We start from the raw sequence: 16,613 nt of genomic DNA, 5'->3' as shown, positions 1-16,613 counted from the left end.
ACTGTTTTACTGTGTTAACTACACAGAGTTACATTACAGCCGACAGAGTATTGGAGTGGAATGGAGTGGCTCAAAGCAAATCCGTAGATACTCGCTCCAGCTCCGCTCCTGGTTTTATATTTTAGTTCACTCTTCATTCACGCATGAGAGAAACCCCACTCTGTCCACCCCAAGGCTTGAAACCCCTGATCGATCATAAAAAATATTTATATAGATCTGTGCTTACAATAAACGATGCCTATTCTAGATCACCGTTTGAAACCAGTTCCTCTTTTCGCATTTCCTACTTCAGAACCTGTTCTTCCATCACTTTCTTTGATGTAGGCTATAGACCAGTGTTTCCCCACACTTTTTCTGGTGACCCACTTTTTCAAAATGACAAACCATCACGACCCAATTCACAATAGGCCTTATCTATAAATTGCGAGAAGAATTAATTTGTACATAAGTGAATGTACCTGACCACTTTTACTGCCATTTCCGCATCACCTTCTATTATCTTGAATAGGTAAACCTGCCATTATCTGAACCACTTATCCTGCTCTCAGGGTCACAGGGATACTGGAACCTATTCCAGTAGTCATTGGGCGGCAGGCGGGGAGACACCCTGGACAGGCCGCCAGGCCATCACAGGGCTTGAAGAGATATATACTATATATATATACTTAATAAATGAGACCAAATAAATGCATTTAGGCAGAGTTAACAAACTATCTCATTGTTTTTATTTCCTCTCATCAGTAAAACAATATACACTTTTAAATACTTTAGAAACGAGACAAATTAAGTACATTTAGGCAGTTAACAGGCTTGTTTTTTTCTGTCATCAGTAAAACAAACAGAATGCACGCTAGCCTTTCATATCAGATTCAATGTTATAAGTATACAATTATCAGAACAATACCAACATTCAGTCCTAATGTGTGTGAATGTTCTCATTCATCCAGGTCATGGTTATCCAAAGGAGTTGAATCAAGTGCAACTGGACTTGGAATATAGCCGTGAAGACGTTTCGCCTCTCATCCAAGAGGCTTCCTCAGTTCGTGCCTTTCTGACTAGACCAAGCTAGTCTGACTGGCTGGTGATGAGACTCAGATATTTATCCTCTAGGAGTCATTGTCAGAGCTATTGATATGCGTGGCTCTTTGTGTCCCTATGTTTAACAAGCTCGTTATTCACCTGCATCCCAACTATGGAGGCTTTGGAAACTGAGGCAACGTTTGCTACGGGATGACACTCTCCACAATAGGACCAACCTCAGCCCAGACCAGATTTGCCAACTACTGGACCTTTGCCTGAACACTACATATTTCCAATTCAGGGGCCAGTTTTACAGACAGAAACACGGCTGTGCAATGGGCTCACCAGTATCACCCATTGTGGCCAACTTATATATGGAAGAGGTAGAACACAGGGCCCTGAACTCCTTCAGAGGAACACCTCCGAGCCACTGGTTCAGATATGTGGACGACACATGGGTCAAAATCCAAACACAAGAGGTGCAAGCGTTTACCAAACACATCAACTCAGTGGACAAGAACATTAAGTTCACAAGGGAAGACGTAAAGAACAACAGTTTGCCCTTTTTGGACTGTGACGTCCTAATTGGGGAAGACAGGAGCCTCCACATTGGGGTTTACAGGAAACCTACACACACAGACCAATATCTACTTTTCGACTCACACCACCCGCTGGAACACAAACTGAGCGTCATTAGAACTTTGCAACATAGAGCTGACAATGTGCCCAGCAGCACTCAGGCCCAACAAGAAGAACACAAACACCTGAGGGGAGCTTTAAAAACCTGCGGCTACCCCAGTTGGACCTTTGTGAAAACTGCAACACGTTCCAAAAAGACCAACCAGGTGAGCGACGAGGAGAAAAGGAACAGAAGGAATAGCACAGTCATCCCATATGTTTCTGGGGTCTCCGAGAAACTCAGGAGAATTTTCAACAAAAACCGCATCCCGGTATACTTCAAACCCAGCAACACACTCCGACAAAGACTGGTTCATCCCAAAGACCGTGTACCACACACCCAGAAAAGCAATCTGGTGTATGCCGTACAATGCAATGAGGATTGCACTGACCCATACATAGGAGAAACCAAATAACCACTACACAAACGGATGGCCCAACAGAGAAGGCCAAACTCCTCAGGACAAGACTCAGCAGTCTATCTACACCTAAAGGAGAAGACACACTCCTTCGAGGACAGCAACGTACACATTTTGGACAGAGAAGATAGATGGCTTGAAAGAGGGGTGAAGGAAGCCATCTATGCGAAACTGGAAAAACCATCCCTCAACAGAGGAGGAGGTCCGCGACACCACCTATCTCCCACTTACGATGCCGTCCTTTCATCTCTACCCAGGAGACTCATGAAGCCTAGCCTCCAAGAATAACAGTCGGTCACTAACGGCTCCAACGACTCTCAAGACCACTGAATAATGAAGCCGAAACTAACACCCCCAACGACGTCGCTGCTAAACAAATGCAAATCAATAGCTCCGATGGCGACGGGCGCGGCTGGACATCAGAGCACAGGAGAGCCACACATATCAATAGCTCCGATAACGACGGGTGCGGCCAAACATCGGTACACAAAAGAGCCACTCATATCTATGGCTATGTTAGCGATGGGCGTTGTTAAACATCGGGACACAAAGAGCCACGCATATCAATAGCTCTGACAATGACTCCTAGAGGATAAATATCTGAGTCTCATCACCAGCCAGTCAGACTAGCTTGGTCTAGTCAGAAAGGCACGAACTGAGGAAGCCTCTTGGATGAGAGGCGAAACGTCTTCACGGATATATACCAAGTCCAGCTGCACTTGATTCAACTCCTTTGGAGTACTAATGTGATAGGTGGGCCTGCTTGCTTTTATTCCAGTCCGGTTTACAACAGGAGAGTGCAACGCGCATATTGGTTGCAGCGTTCAGTTCATTTCTGTGTTATGGCGGAAACTGTGAGTGTGTGAGAAATACCAACAAGCTCACTAATGTGGATCAGAGGTGTACTGCATATATAAATCTTAAAAGCGTGGAAGAAACTATTCAACTTTATTTGGCGACCGAAATAAAATCTCCTGTGACCCACCTGTGGGTCGCGGCCCAGTCTCTGGGAACGACTGCTATAGACCATCGTCCGCACAGACTAGGCTATACCACCACAACAGTTGCACACAAACTGAAAAAACTAAACCAGCAAATAAATGTTTTTGTTTGTATAAAAATCTCCTATTTAGGTCACTGGTTGGAATATGCATACAATCCAAACAAACTGCCTTGATGTAGCCTCAGTTGGCTTGATGTAGTACTCAAGGCAAGCCCCGCTGTAAATATACATCTCCCGCTGACCACATCTATCAATTTCACATTCAATTGGCCTACAATGCACATGGAAAAAAATTCCATTAAAAACTCCACTTTAAAAACAAAATACTGTGAAAACATTTCTTATTGCCTGTCCTCACTGGAAAAAAAGCTTTTTAAATTTGCCCCTCTTCCCTGGTTCACCTTTGCTTTACCTCTTCATCTAGAAACAGGGGTTTTATAAATTACACTTCTATTAAATAGCAGTTATTGGAGTATTTGAAATATGTTATTGCATTTCAGCTGGCATTTTTGATAATTGTATGTATTCAATTCATTACGAGACATTATGTTAGCACAACTGCAGGGCAAGTTATATATTTTAAAATAACACATGTATCTGAGAAAGGAGCGATTGATGTTACCCTATCCAACTTTAGATGCTTTTTCTATATGTGTACAGAAGAATTTGTCATGATTTCTCAGCATATGTCTTTTGAGACTCCACAAGGAATCTTTGGTTGTGATTCTCCACCCTTTCATTCTGTCAAAGTCATTTTTATTTAACATGTATGTTAGTTCTTTGTTTTCCTGAAAATATTTTCTAAATCCAATTTTTATTTTTTCGTCTGTGTCTGTTAGCCAACATTTTGCAACGTGATTTTAACATGTAGTTGTATTATGGGTTGGAATGGAGTGGTGGTGGAGTGGACTTTCAAAAAAGACTGCTCACGTGGGTCCGCGGTGGCGTAGCGGTCTAAGCGTCGGCTTGGTGTCGATGCAGTTGCCCACTGGGGACTGGGGTTCGCGCCCCGGTCTCGTCAGATCCGACTATGGCCGGACTCGATGAAGCAGCAATCATTGGCAACGCTGTCTTCGGGAGGGGGGCGGAGTCGGCTTGTGTTCGTCATGTGAATGCGTCTCTGTGTGTGTCGGAAAAACAGTGGTTCGGCTTGGATTCGCCTTGTCACGAAAGTGGGGAGGCGCTTTCCTTCGAGACTGCCGACCGGAGAGATGCAGTTGGCGAACGCATGCAATACGAGGGTGGGTGTTTGAATTAAAATAGGGATCAATTGGCCACTAAATTGGGAGAAAAAAGGGGAAAATCAGAAATAAAATTTATAAAAAAAAAAAAAAAAAAGACTGCTCACTCCAGGCAAACTCGGGTTGCACCTAGCTGTCAACAGTGGATTTGCAGTTTATGTGCACAAGATCATCATTGCAGCTGACAAGCTGGTGAAGCACTTCAATCATTACAGCCATGCTGTTCAAAGGCGGCTCTACATTTGTTGAAAATCGGGCCAATTCTTGCATTGCACCCTCCTCATCAACTGAGACCATGGAGGGCCAATAATATGGGACAGATTATTGTCTAGCATGAAAGGGTTCAAGACTCAAGATTTTGCCCTTCCCAAGGCCAAATCTGTCAGTTCACCCGTAGTGGATGTGACCTCCACCGCTGCAGGTGTACCAAGCCTACCGGGCCAGACAAGGTGCCCACTCATGCATTCCAGGGAGCCGTGCGTCAGCCAGTGAAAGGCAATGCTGCAGCCAGGGTGCTACAGGATCAGAGTTTTACCCACACTAACAATGATGTCGAAACAGAAGTCAAACATTTTCTGAGGGACATTCCCTCACCTTTGGACTTAATACCCCCAGATCAAGGGTGGGCAATCTTATCCAGAAAGGGCCAGTGTGGGTGCAGGTTTTTGCACTAATCAACCACTAATCAACCAGTAGAGTCTTTGCTGAGGAACTTGATTAGGAGACACAGGTGTGTAACTGCTTGGTTGGAAAAAAGACCTGCACCCACACTGGCCCTTTCTGGATAAGACTGCCCATGCCTGCCCCAGATTGATGGAAAGGGAATGGAAGGTAAAGGAAGATTTCCAAGATTGGCGAAGTTGGCGCTGACTTACTGTTCATGGGCTGCGCACACAACTCACCCCTGGGCACATAGATATGTTCATATTCTAAAATAAAAATCAACAGGTCCTTTATCAGGAGTCAGGATATTTTATTTTTAAATTGCTATTGGCCTCAGCTGTTGGTCTGCCTTTTTAATCTTTAGAAGAATGCGTTAGCCTTTAAGTTGCTAGGCCTGTCCTGCAAGTTTAGTCTCAATCTAATTATTATAAGAGCTCTAATTACAAGTTCCACAAAATGGTCGAGATTAATCTTTTGAATCTTACTTGGTCCTTATTAAGTCACATGTTGAATAAAGACAGGCGGCGAAGCAGCGATATTTATGTGTCCAGTTACTTCATTATTTTAGATATTATTGAAATAACCAATAACATAATTCTGTTTCATTGTGCTGTCATAATAGCGAATCTAAAATATTTGAATAAAGATGTCAGAGAGGAAAACAAGCATTTTATATCTTCTGTCATAAGCAGTTTAAAAAAAAAAAAAAAGATTTATCGATGAGTTGATAATTAATGTGGTTTACAATCATTTAAGGAAATTGCTGAAAAACTGCATCCCGCAGAACAAAAACCAAATTCTCCTATGCTATGATAGGCAACATACACACAAAAAGAAACATATGACATCACATGCTCCTAGGTATCACCCTGAGATTTCATAAACTGGTATCAAACCAGAACTTTTTTTTTTTAGGTCGGATTTATTTATTTATCCCCCCACCACCACCACCACCACAATGAATAGTTGCCATTATCTTTCATGTAAAAAAAAAAGGCATTCGGTGTTTAAAAAAAAAAGCAGCGATATATGAATACGCCCTGAAACCTTACACCGTGACAAAAGGGATCTGTTTCAGGTTTGGTCTATTTGGATGGAGCAGCGCCTTCACTATTTGCTTTCTGACAGTGAGGAAGGAGGATATATGCAAAGATATTTGTAGATAAATATATAAGGTTAGCTGGTGCAACCAGTGGGACAGGCCCATGAGATATCTGCTTAGCAATGGTGGGAAGGGTGCAAAATAAAAATAAAAAATGAGGCATAATTCATCACCAATCACATCTGAGGTGTGATTGGCCACTAGGCCAATAGAAAGCTAACAACAGCCAAATAACTGGCTGTCTAACCAATGAGAATATGAGCAGAGCAAATTGGAGAGCAAACATTTATTATTATTATTAATTATTATTATTATTATTATTATTATTATTATTTATTATGTACCTTTAAATGCATGTCGAAACCATATCTAAAATTGTGAAATCTTTGTATCCGTGTTTGTGATGATGATTGTTGAGCAGAGAACGATATGTTCAACTTGACTTTAGTGGTTGCATTTCTATGACCTCGTCTCCATGTGAATATGTCAAAGGTTTCTGCTTACTCTGAGGCAAAACTGGCCATGCCGGCAAACTTTTTTTTTTTGTGAAACTGCTCTTCTGTCTGACGGCCCCGTGACCGACTGCCTAATCAACCCCACAAAGACGTTTTCAGTGGAAAAGATTTATCTTTTAATTTATAGGTTCTGATACAGTGATATAGCTTTGATATTTAATGGAATATGAAATCCTGCAGTGTGAACACTGGATTAGCTCAAGACGTACATCATCAAACAAGGTATGCCAAACTAATAAATTGAAACAGACTGAGTGGAATTCCGTTTTCTCTTCTTTCTTTTTTTTCTTTTTTAAATCTTTCAGAGAATTTTACTACATGCTCTCCAAGGGGCTCCACTGCTGTGAGAGATCAGGGCAGGAAGAAACTGCATACATCTTAACTTCAGATCTTCTAACGGGTTTTAATATATTAATTTAGCTCCTGGGTAAAGCCCTTCCCCCTGTCTGTTAACAGGGCTCCATAATGGCAGTTCATGACAAGTTGGCTTTTAGGTTGAAAAGATAAATAGTTTTCAAAGCACACAGCGTCTCCCATTCTCCTCCACATTTGAATTTTGTGTATGTGTACATGTCTCTGTGTTTGTGAACAACGTTTCAGCTCAGTAAATCTACTGAGATTTTCACATCAAATGACTGCTAAAACAGGATATATACTGCAACATATATACAACAGCTGCCTAAGCACAAAGCAGTGGTGATTCTATATGTGGGGGGAGTGTCGGAAAAGTTGAGACACGTATTTTCCAAACACGGCGTCTCAGTTCAAACCCCAAAACACGCTGCACCAGAAATTGGTCCACCCCAAGGATCGGGTCCCCTGGCACAGAGCAATATAGCGTACGCTGTTAAGTGCCAGGAGTATTGTCGTGACTTGTACATCAGGGGAACCAAACAGACGCTGGCCGAGAGGATGTCACAACACAGGAGAGCTAACACGTCAGGCCAGGACTCCACAGTCTACACCCATCTACAGGCCAGTGGCCACTCTTTCAAGGATGAGGATGTGCACATCCTTGATGGGGGGGAAGGATGGTTTGAACGGGGAGTCAAAGAGGCCATCTATGTGAAGAGGGAATGACCACCCCTGAACCGGGGGGGGGGGCTAAGAGTACATTTGTTGCCATCTTACAATGCTGTGATTGCAACCATTACCAAATCCTCTGCATAGTACATATGGCCATTGTAACTCTAATTAATGGTCATGGTAATTTGCATATGAAACCGATCGTTGGTTTCAGTCGTTATGCCACAGTATTGTTTATAAGGGTGGGGATACCTGCAGTCAGTTTAGACTAAAGACCTCACTTGGATGAGTGATGAAACGTTTCTCTCTCAATAAATGTTGTGTCCAGATGAACTGATTCAACTTTCTGTGATACTGCAGTTTGGTATTTCCTTACCAGTTAAGAATCGTAGAACCAGGAAATCAGGAGAATCCTAATGCTGTCCCATCCCAAAACCAATTGGAGTTTTGTTTTTTGGGGTTTTTTTTCTTTTTTTAACTTACAGTGCTGTCTTTCCTACAGACCTCGTGATTACAGGCATGATATAAACTCAGTTAACACACAATGCATTAGGTCCACTGAGCGATATGTAATCCGCTGGATATATATACCAAAGAGAGATAGATACAATCTGAAGGCCATAATAAACTGCTATAGTCAGGGCATCTGAACAAGAGCAAGCTGGAGTTTTGCTCACAGCTTTTACATCACTTTCAATTCCTATCTGATGGAGAAGGTTTAGATTTGTCCAGAACAGCTGCTCCTCCTTGCCTTTTCTTCTCCTTTCCTCCTGGGTCTTATCCTGCCTTACCTCAGACATCAAAACAGCAAGCAGAGGTTGACCCGAGGTCATTCAATAAAGGCTAGAATTACCTCAGGACCAAATGGGCTCTGTTTATCTCACAAGAAGAAGTAGACTATCGTGGGCTTTGTACATTTCGTAGGGGTACTAGGCCTGAGACCTATCTATGCTGTTCAAACAATCAAGCATGCCATCAATCTGACATTAATGGATACTTGATACTTAGCTTTCACTTGCATCAAAATTCGGTCAGTTGATCCACCCTCACCCCCCTTTTTTCTTTTCTTTTTTTTTAATGACTTAGTTTGAACATTAGCAGGTTTTATTGTATCTGCTCTACAAAAGAATCAAGTACCAACAAATGCAGCAATTACATTTTTAGCCTGGAGTCACTGCCAGTGTCTATTGCTTTGTTAAGCTCTTAACACTTCTTAAAATAATTTTTTTTTTAAACTATCCAATAACGATTCACTTTGACCTTATCTGGAACATCTTTGGTAATAGCTGCTGGGACATGCATATTTCTAAATGGAACAAAGCATCACGAGAAATGGTAAATATGTTCTGTATTAGCAGCATGTGTGTTTTGACGCCCCAGGCTACGCTTTCCCATATGTCTCATTCACATTCATCCCTGTCTGAGGACACTTTAATAACTAGACAGAAAGCAATACGGACAGAAACACAGCTATGCTGCAAACATGTACCTCTCTTAAAGAGATGCGCTTATGCTAACCGAACATGCTGACTTCTCAGTCCACGGGCTTACTTTCCAGAAATGGGAAAGGGGGGCCAAATCCCAAAGCTGCCCACTTTTCACAATGCATTCACAATATATACAAGAGTATCTCTAAAAATAAATGAGCCAAAAATACAATAATATACAGCAATTACAGAAAAAGTGGAATTGGTTAAGTATTTCCCCTGTCCCTTTTCTCCCATACTAATACTCCTGCCGTGTCAACGTGTTCAGTCTCAACACCTACAGTTATTCTCAGTGGGTCCATTCAAGGTCACTGGACAGAGCAAGGCAAGGACCCAATCACATCCCAAAATAAAGGGTAGCCTGCATCAAAACGACATCTCCGTGGGTTTTCAACAACAATCCATGCTTGCCGTAATAGCAATGCCTCATCCTTACTGTTATTGTAGAAAACCTTTACAAGAGACATGACAGATCTTAATGCAATGTGATCCTTAGAGTTTATAGATGTGCACAGGGTGAGATGTACTCTGCACCAGCGTACGTACAGACAGCCCTGTGACTGATGGCTGGGATACGAAGACAGACAGCTGCTTAAGGGCTGCACAGGACACAACAATCAAATATGGATTTCTCCATTTCTTTGTATTAGCGTTATTGCAAGTCAGTTTTGGTTTGTCATTAAATACAACTTGTAAGCTACATTTACAATATCATAGTTTAATTTAATTGATATAATTACCTGATATAATTTAATTTATAATATGACTCTAGACCATTGCCTAAGCCTAAAGGAACTCTCAATGCATTCAATATATCTCATGTTCAGGGCTATATATGAGTAAAACTTCCTAAAATTGTAAGCATAAAAATGGAAATAAATGTTTTTTAAGGACCAAAAAGAAGCAAGAATAGCATATTCAAAGTTGGCTTTGAATAACTCCTGCAGTGCAGACAATATAAAAAAAGTGATGAAATTAATGTTGAATAAGAAATAATTCAGTGTAATGCTTGCAATATGGTAGGGATAAGAATAAATATGATAGAAAGCACGGCTTCTCCAAACTGAGATGACTTGCTACTGAGATGAGGCCACAGACACAGACAGTGTTGGGCCATCCTTCACTGTGCTTGCATGCTACATGTAAAAGGTCTGTTCATTCTAGATTTCATATCAAATCCTCACTTGTTGCCATTTAACCATCAGAATCATGAATCCTCATCTGTGCATGTATGTAGCATAAGTCAGTCAAATCTGACTTAAAAGTGTGCAATGTAGGGCTTTAACTAACAATTATTTTCACAACTGGTTAATCTAGAGAAAATCACTTTTGTCTATAAAATATCAAAAATAATGACAAATATCCATCAAAAGTTCCCAGAGTCAAAAATAATGTGTTAAAACTGTTTACTTCGTCTCACCAGAAGCAAAAAAACAAAAACAAAACAAAAAAACAAAACACATTAACCCTGAAGTATTTTATTTCATAATATGAATTGGCGTTTTGGCATTTGACAGAAAACTAAAATCATAACCAATAAATTGTCTGTCAATCTACCAATCAATTGATGGATGAAACACTTCAGCAGTAACCTAATGTCATTATATCCACTTCTGTATTTCTGCACATTAAACAATATCCTCACTTGGGCTCCTGTGTGATGTGTACTGTGCATATCATGCAGAATCTGACCAATCTGCAGCGAAAGGCACCCCCGATGAGAAAACATTAACAATCTTGCCAATCTTATCAACACTGGTGCTAAAAAAAAAAAACTTAACTGTTGATGTATCATTTATCATTAGATGCCAGGTCTACAAGTAGCGTACCTTCTTATTATGAAAGAAGGTAATGGCCACAGACATGAAATTAATTTTGTTATTAACAATCAATCAAATGTATTTGTTAAGCGACTAAAGCCTATTTTGCCATGGCAATCAGCCATGCAGATGAGAAATGCAAAGTGGCAATATGGGGGCGGCTGTTATGATATATATGAGTCAAACAGCATTAGTTGAAATGCTAATGTTTGACACAGTGGAAAAGGGGACATCATGTCCAACTGTTTACCACAGTGACTATCATTAGAGGTCCCTCGGTCAGGACCTCGAAACCAGACAGGCTTAAACAGAGCTGCTGGGCACCAGTATGAGTGACTATATATAAGGTCCTGGGTTCAAACCCCAGGGTTGTCCAACCTTGGGGGTCATCCCAGGTCGTCCTCTGTGTGGAGTTTACATGTTCTCCCGTGTCTGCGGTGGGTTTTCTCCAGGTGCTCCGGTTTCCCCCCACCATCAAAAAAACATGCATGTTAGGGTTAATACTCCTGTCCGTGCCCCTGACCGAGGCATAGCAAGACGAACTGGACTTGGTCCCCGGGTGCTGCACGGTGGCTGCCCACTGCTCCTAGCTACACAGCTAGGATGGGTTAAATGCAGAGCATAATTTCCCTATGGGGATTAATAAAGTATCTCAAAATCAAAAAAAATATATATATGGGGCAAGTGGTGGGTGTGTTTTCAACCTTGCCCCACTGACTTTTACGCAGGCTATTGTTGTAAAAATAAGAAAGGGAATGAGTACTATGTACAGACATATATGTATATTATCACGTATTGAGTTGTCAGAGCTGTCGAAGTTTCCGTCGGAAACGTCTAGCTCAAACTTATCTAGCTGCTACAGACACTGGATCATTATGCGTTTGCATAACCACCCCCTTAAACAGCCACAGATCCACTCTGCCTCTTTTCCCTTTTTTTTTCCCTGCATGAAGCCAGTGTCTGCAAATTTTGCAATGCAATTATTCTCACTAGTTTATCATTCCCTTATAAAAGTCCTTGTGATTTGTGTTTCTGTATTAATTCAGCACTGGTTGGCCACCACAAAGAGACGTTCGCCATCGCAGCTGCCAGAAGCCTGACAAAGGAGAGTGACTCTGTAATTCTTCCCACCCCAAACTCCTCAGACAGGTGAATGGGGGGGGGGTGCTACTTTGATTTAACATGCTTATCATACAAATGTATCTGAATGGATAAATTTACTTCTGATGGATGGTTGCAGAGCAAACCTTCACAGAAATAGGGACGCGTATGAAATTGCAATCAAAATTACTCCCAGCCACCATTGTGAAAACACAAATATGATGACCTATAAATGCATTTTCAGGGGTGGGGGGGGACTACTTTAAGATCGCCGTTTGATGCTCCTGAAACATGAAAAACAAAACTGTTCAATCTGTTAAGGAAGGATTCATGTTGTTTTGATTAAGTGCAGTCAGTATTTTTTTTTTATTAAACAGATGTTTTTCATTTTGGAACACGAAGAAACACTAAACCCGGATGAACACCTTTTGAAAAAAAATGGCCCTAATCACCATGTAGCTTTAGAGAAATCAGCCCATCAAAGCTCGGAGCTCACAAACAAAGTATTTCAACCAGTCACACTTTTAACAAACTCTACACTGAAAGAACGAATTTGGAAGTAGAAAAATTAAGGCTTTCTGCAAACCCAAATAAACCGTAAATTAAAAACCTAGCAACAACCAAAAATTGTGACCAACACACAAACTTAAACACTATAAGTCAAATATCAGTATATTATCTACACATCACATCTGACGACTATTTGCAGATTGCCAAATAACAGTTTATATTTTCCTTCTGTATGTTCCCATTGTGTGCCATTATCTAACCATTGTGTGCTAAATACATTCATTTTCCCAAATGTATCTGCAAGAATATTCCCCATCTGAAGTCCATTTTAAGTGGCGGCAGCAGACAAAGCGTTTATTTCTCAGCATGCACTAGTTCATTTATAAAGCTATGTGAGCATAACCGGACATGACCACCTACAGCACAGACAAGCATAATTCACCTTAACACCGTCTGATCTGTCACTACGTACACATCTCTTTAAAAGTGACCGATGTTTTTAATCATTCATCTAGTGGACTTTATAAAAGAGCAATTAAATTCTATGAGTGCAAGGTTTTTAATAAAAGAGCATAACTCTGGCGTGTGTATGTGTGCATGTGTGGCAATCATGTCACGTCAAGCAAAACTTGGGAGAAAAAAAAAACGTGTACGATTTTTTTTCCACTTTAAAAATGATAATTTTTTGACACCACGACCCTGCCTAGTTGATGTAACACAAGTGAAATGTCTGAAGAACATTAAAAATTGCATTCACATTTTTCCTTCGAACGCCAATTTACTAATTGCCCTGGATATTTGGATAAAATAAATTATAGACATATACTCCAATTTGGTCACTTCCCAAAACCCACCTTTATGTGAATACTTGCATTTATCAGCTGTGATAATGTGTAATGTGTGTGAGGTGGTTAGTGAGGTGGAGAAGGCCTGAGACAGCATGCCCTTCACTGGAATAGGAGATATGTGCATACTGCACATGTGGCCGCAGCAGAGAAAGGGGGCGTGTCTGCCTCGTTCATCCAGGGAAGTGAGAATGAGCACATATTATATTCACCCCGGAGGGCTATTTCATAGCCAGACTTGGTGTTGAAGCAACCATCATACATTTGCCTCTTGTATATGACCTTCATCCAAACAGCCTGTTAACCTATGGGGTGTTTCCCCCCGTGAGGGTGTAGGTAATAAAAAGTATCACATAAAAAGTCACTTGGCCCCCAGTAGCCGCGCTACTCACATAACAAAATATGAAATAAACAGTTATGCAATTGTAAAGGAAATCAACTCACCGTCTTTGAGTCTAATTCGTGGTGTGGTTGAGCTAAGACTTTATCTACACTGGCAGCATCTGTAAACGTAACAAACCCAAATCCTCTGCGAAACAAAGACACACACAAGCGCGCGCACACACACACACACACACACCAACAACAATGATGTCAAAATCCATTTCTAACATCCTGAGAGAGCATTGTGCATTTCATATTCAAATAAACATAGTGCGGTACACTACCAATAAGTTACAGTGCTCTTAATATCATCAGTATAATCCATTTATTACAAACATTTGACTGTAAATATCTTTTAAAATCTTGTTTATACAAGTCCTGTAGTAGGGTTTACCCCCGAATTGTGGACACTAACTATCATTTCTTTTCTCCTTTTTTTGTGTGTGCCATGTTATGGATGCAAGAGGGAAACACTACAGCAACATTATGGTGCAGTCACAAAGTCAATGTCAAATCGCACTCGGCCGCAGCAGCATTGAGCATTTAAGCTTATCTGGCTTGCTGTGAAACCGCGCGCACGCGCACGGACACGCGGCCGTACTAAGAGACGAAGAAGCACACAAACACACACTGGATTTAACGCTAAACACGGACAAAGTCACCCACGTCGCCCACACGGCACACCACAAAAGGGAAAAGTAAAAACCGTTTACCTGGAACGCTTTGTCGTGGGGTCTCTCATCACCATACATTCTCGTATTTCTCCGAATTTACTAAAATAGTCTCTAAGGCTGTCTGTGGATAGAGAAAATATGTCGGGCAATTTGACAAAAAAGGAATAAAAATAAAACACATGGCAATGCTGTTGTCACTGTGATTGAGAAAAAACAAAAACAAACAAACAAACGCCCCGTTTATAGGCATAGGGGTCGAATAGAGGACTTCAGATGAAACGGAGATCAAAAATAACATTGCGCGCACACACTGGTGAGATATCCCATACAGTACACTACTGCACGGTGCACGCAAGCACAGACATCGCTAGCAGCTACAACAACAGTTACGCAATTACAGCGACAAAACCACAATTAAAATATTTGGTTTCGATGCATAAGAACAATAGTCTCACCTGGTGAGGTTTGCCAGCTGAGGCCACCGATAAACATTTTACTGTTAGAAGAAAACACAACAGAAGTGAGTCCAGATGTCAGTTCGGCCATTTTGACGACTAACTACTTCTAAAAAGCGACCTTAATGGATAGGAAGGATAAGAAAACACATTCGCGCGGAGTAATTACATTGTGTCTTGGAACAAAAATGAGGAGGAGGTAAGGGGGTGGGGGGGGAGGCCACACTTGCTACAAAGCTAAAGCTGTTAAAAAAAACTGCATCTGGAAACGGAGCCACGGTTAAGTGCGTACCGTGGGACGAATCCAGCACGGCATTCGAAGTCCTCTCAAGATTTTGTAACATAAAAAAAATCGCGCCTGGGCAAAAACAAAATCACACACACACACACATACGCCACACACACACACACACACACACACATACATACACACACAAAATAATAATCTCATAATCTTACCCCGGGTCATGCTGTGAGTCGTTTAGGCTTCCAGATGTGGCTTGACTCCCGTCTCCTTCCATTATCTAACCAAAACTATAGGCTGGAACTACAGAAACAGACACACACACACACAGATACGGCAGCAGAAACGCAAGCCCCGCTATGAGAGTATTACTGAGCCGGGAATGAAAGCGTCACACGTGGGATCAGCTCAGCCGAGCTCCCTCCCTCTCTCAACACGCTGTACCTTAGCCTGTGGTGGGCGGGGCATCCGCTTGTCACCTAACCAATCCAATTGACGTCAATTCGGACAATCTGCAAACCAATCCTCCTATTTGTCATAACTCTCATTTGACAACAATGCGAGACAGTGTTTGTTGATAGTAATGTTATAAAGTAGCCGATGCGTGCGTCATGTGAAAACTAAAAAAAGATAAATTTGTTTGAACAGATCTCGTTGCACAGACGTTGCAGACGATTATTCTCACGACCAGGGAAAAATGCTCCACAAGACGTTGGAGTTAATGCGTTGACATTCTGAATTGTGGTTAATTACCTTCCCCCGTCGGTCGCTTGTCACATTGTCCTAAAATAAAAAATCTTGATTTATTAGCTCTCCCATGAATCAATTAGGACTATTAGTATTCCTCGTGTTAAGGGTCACAGTTGTGTCAGAGTGACAGTGCTGCAGACCCATCGGTCAAAGAGGCTTTATCTCGTTACTTTTTCCTGTTTTGACAAAATGTGGTTTGTCTGATGGAAACTGCACTTCATAAAAAAATTATAGACAGTAACATGCCAACCAATGGAAGCCTTGAAGTTCATTCTTCCAGTCTGCTGCTTTGCTGTTAAGATTGTACTTTGCACAATAAAATATGTGAAAGACTTGATAATGAGAAAAATTATTATTAATTCTGAATTACAAAAATTATATCCCACCAAGAATATAATCAATGATAATGATGTCAATATTGTGAAGATGAATACATTTTGTGTGTTTCTATACCAGCATCAATGTAATATATAATTTGTCTAAAGGTTACAAAGCCAAAGCCTACAAAAGTCTCGCACATTGTACACACCATGCAGGGCATTTTTGTGTTGTTTGTTTTGTATGTTTTCTTGTGCATTTGTTTGACCACACATATTTCCAGGCATTTTGGCTGTTTTTAAGGAACCATCTGCAAGGAAGTCTTTTCATGCCCATTCCACAGTTCTCACTAAGCAAC

General features: G+C 41.2%; 1 protein-coding gene across 7 annotated transcripts in view; it reads right to left on the bottom strand.

Annotated features, from left to right (window-relative positions):
• The window catches only part of LOC130117222 (RNA-binding protein Musashi homolog 2), a 400,440-nt gene extending 384,890 nt beyond the window's left edge, over nucleotides 1-15,550 (bottom strand). For all 7 annotated transcript variants that reach the window (XM_056285409.1, XM_056285408.1, XM_056285406.1 and 4 more), the window contains exons 1-4: nucleotides 15,403-15,550; nucleotides 14,944-14,984; nucleotides 14,528-14,609; nucleotides 13,875-13,959 (exon numbers count right to left, since the gene is read on the bottom strand). In XM_056285409.1, coding sequence (XP_056141384.1) covers nucleotides 13,875-13,959; nucleotides 14,528-14,609; nucleotides 14,944-14,984; nucleotides 15,403-15,464 — 270 coding nt within the window. In that variant the 5' untranslated portion in view covers nucleotides 15,465-15,550. The remainder of the gene's footprint in view (nucleotides 1-13,874; nucleotides 13,960-14,527; nucleotides 14,610-14,943; nucleotides 14,985-15,402) is intronic.
• Between the last annotated feature and the right edge of the window lie 1,063 nt (nucleotides 15,551-16,613).

Source organism: Lampris incognitus, chromosome 8 (assembly GCF_029633865.1).
Source record: "Lampris incognitus isolate fLamInc1 chromosome 8, fLamInc1.hap2, whole genome shotgun sequence".
Classification (NCBI taxonomy): Eukaryota; Metazoa; Chordata; class Actinopteri; order Lampriformes; family Lampridae; genus Lampris; species Lampris incognitus.
Note: the sequence above shows the minus strand (reverse complement) of the source record. Positions and strands in the feature narration are given on the sequence as shown.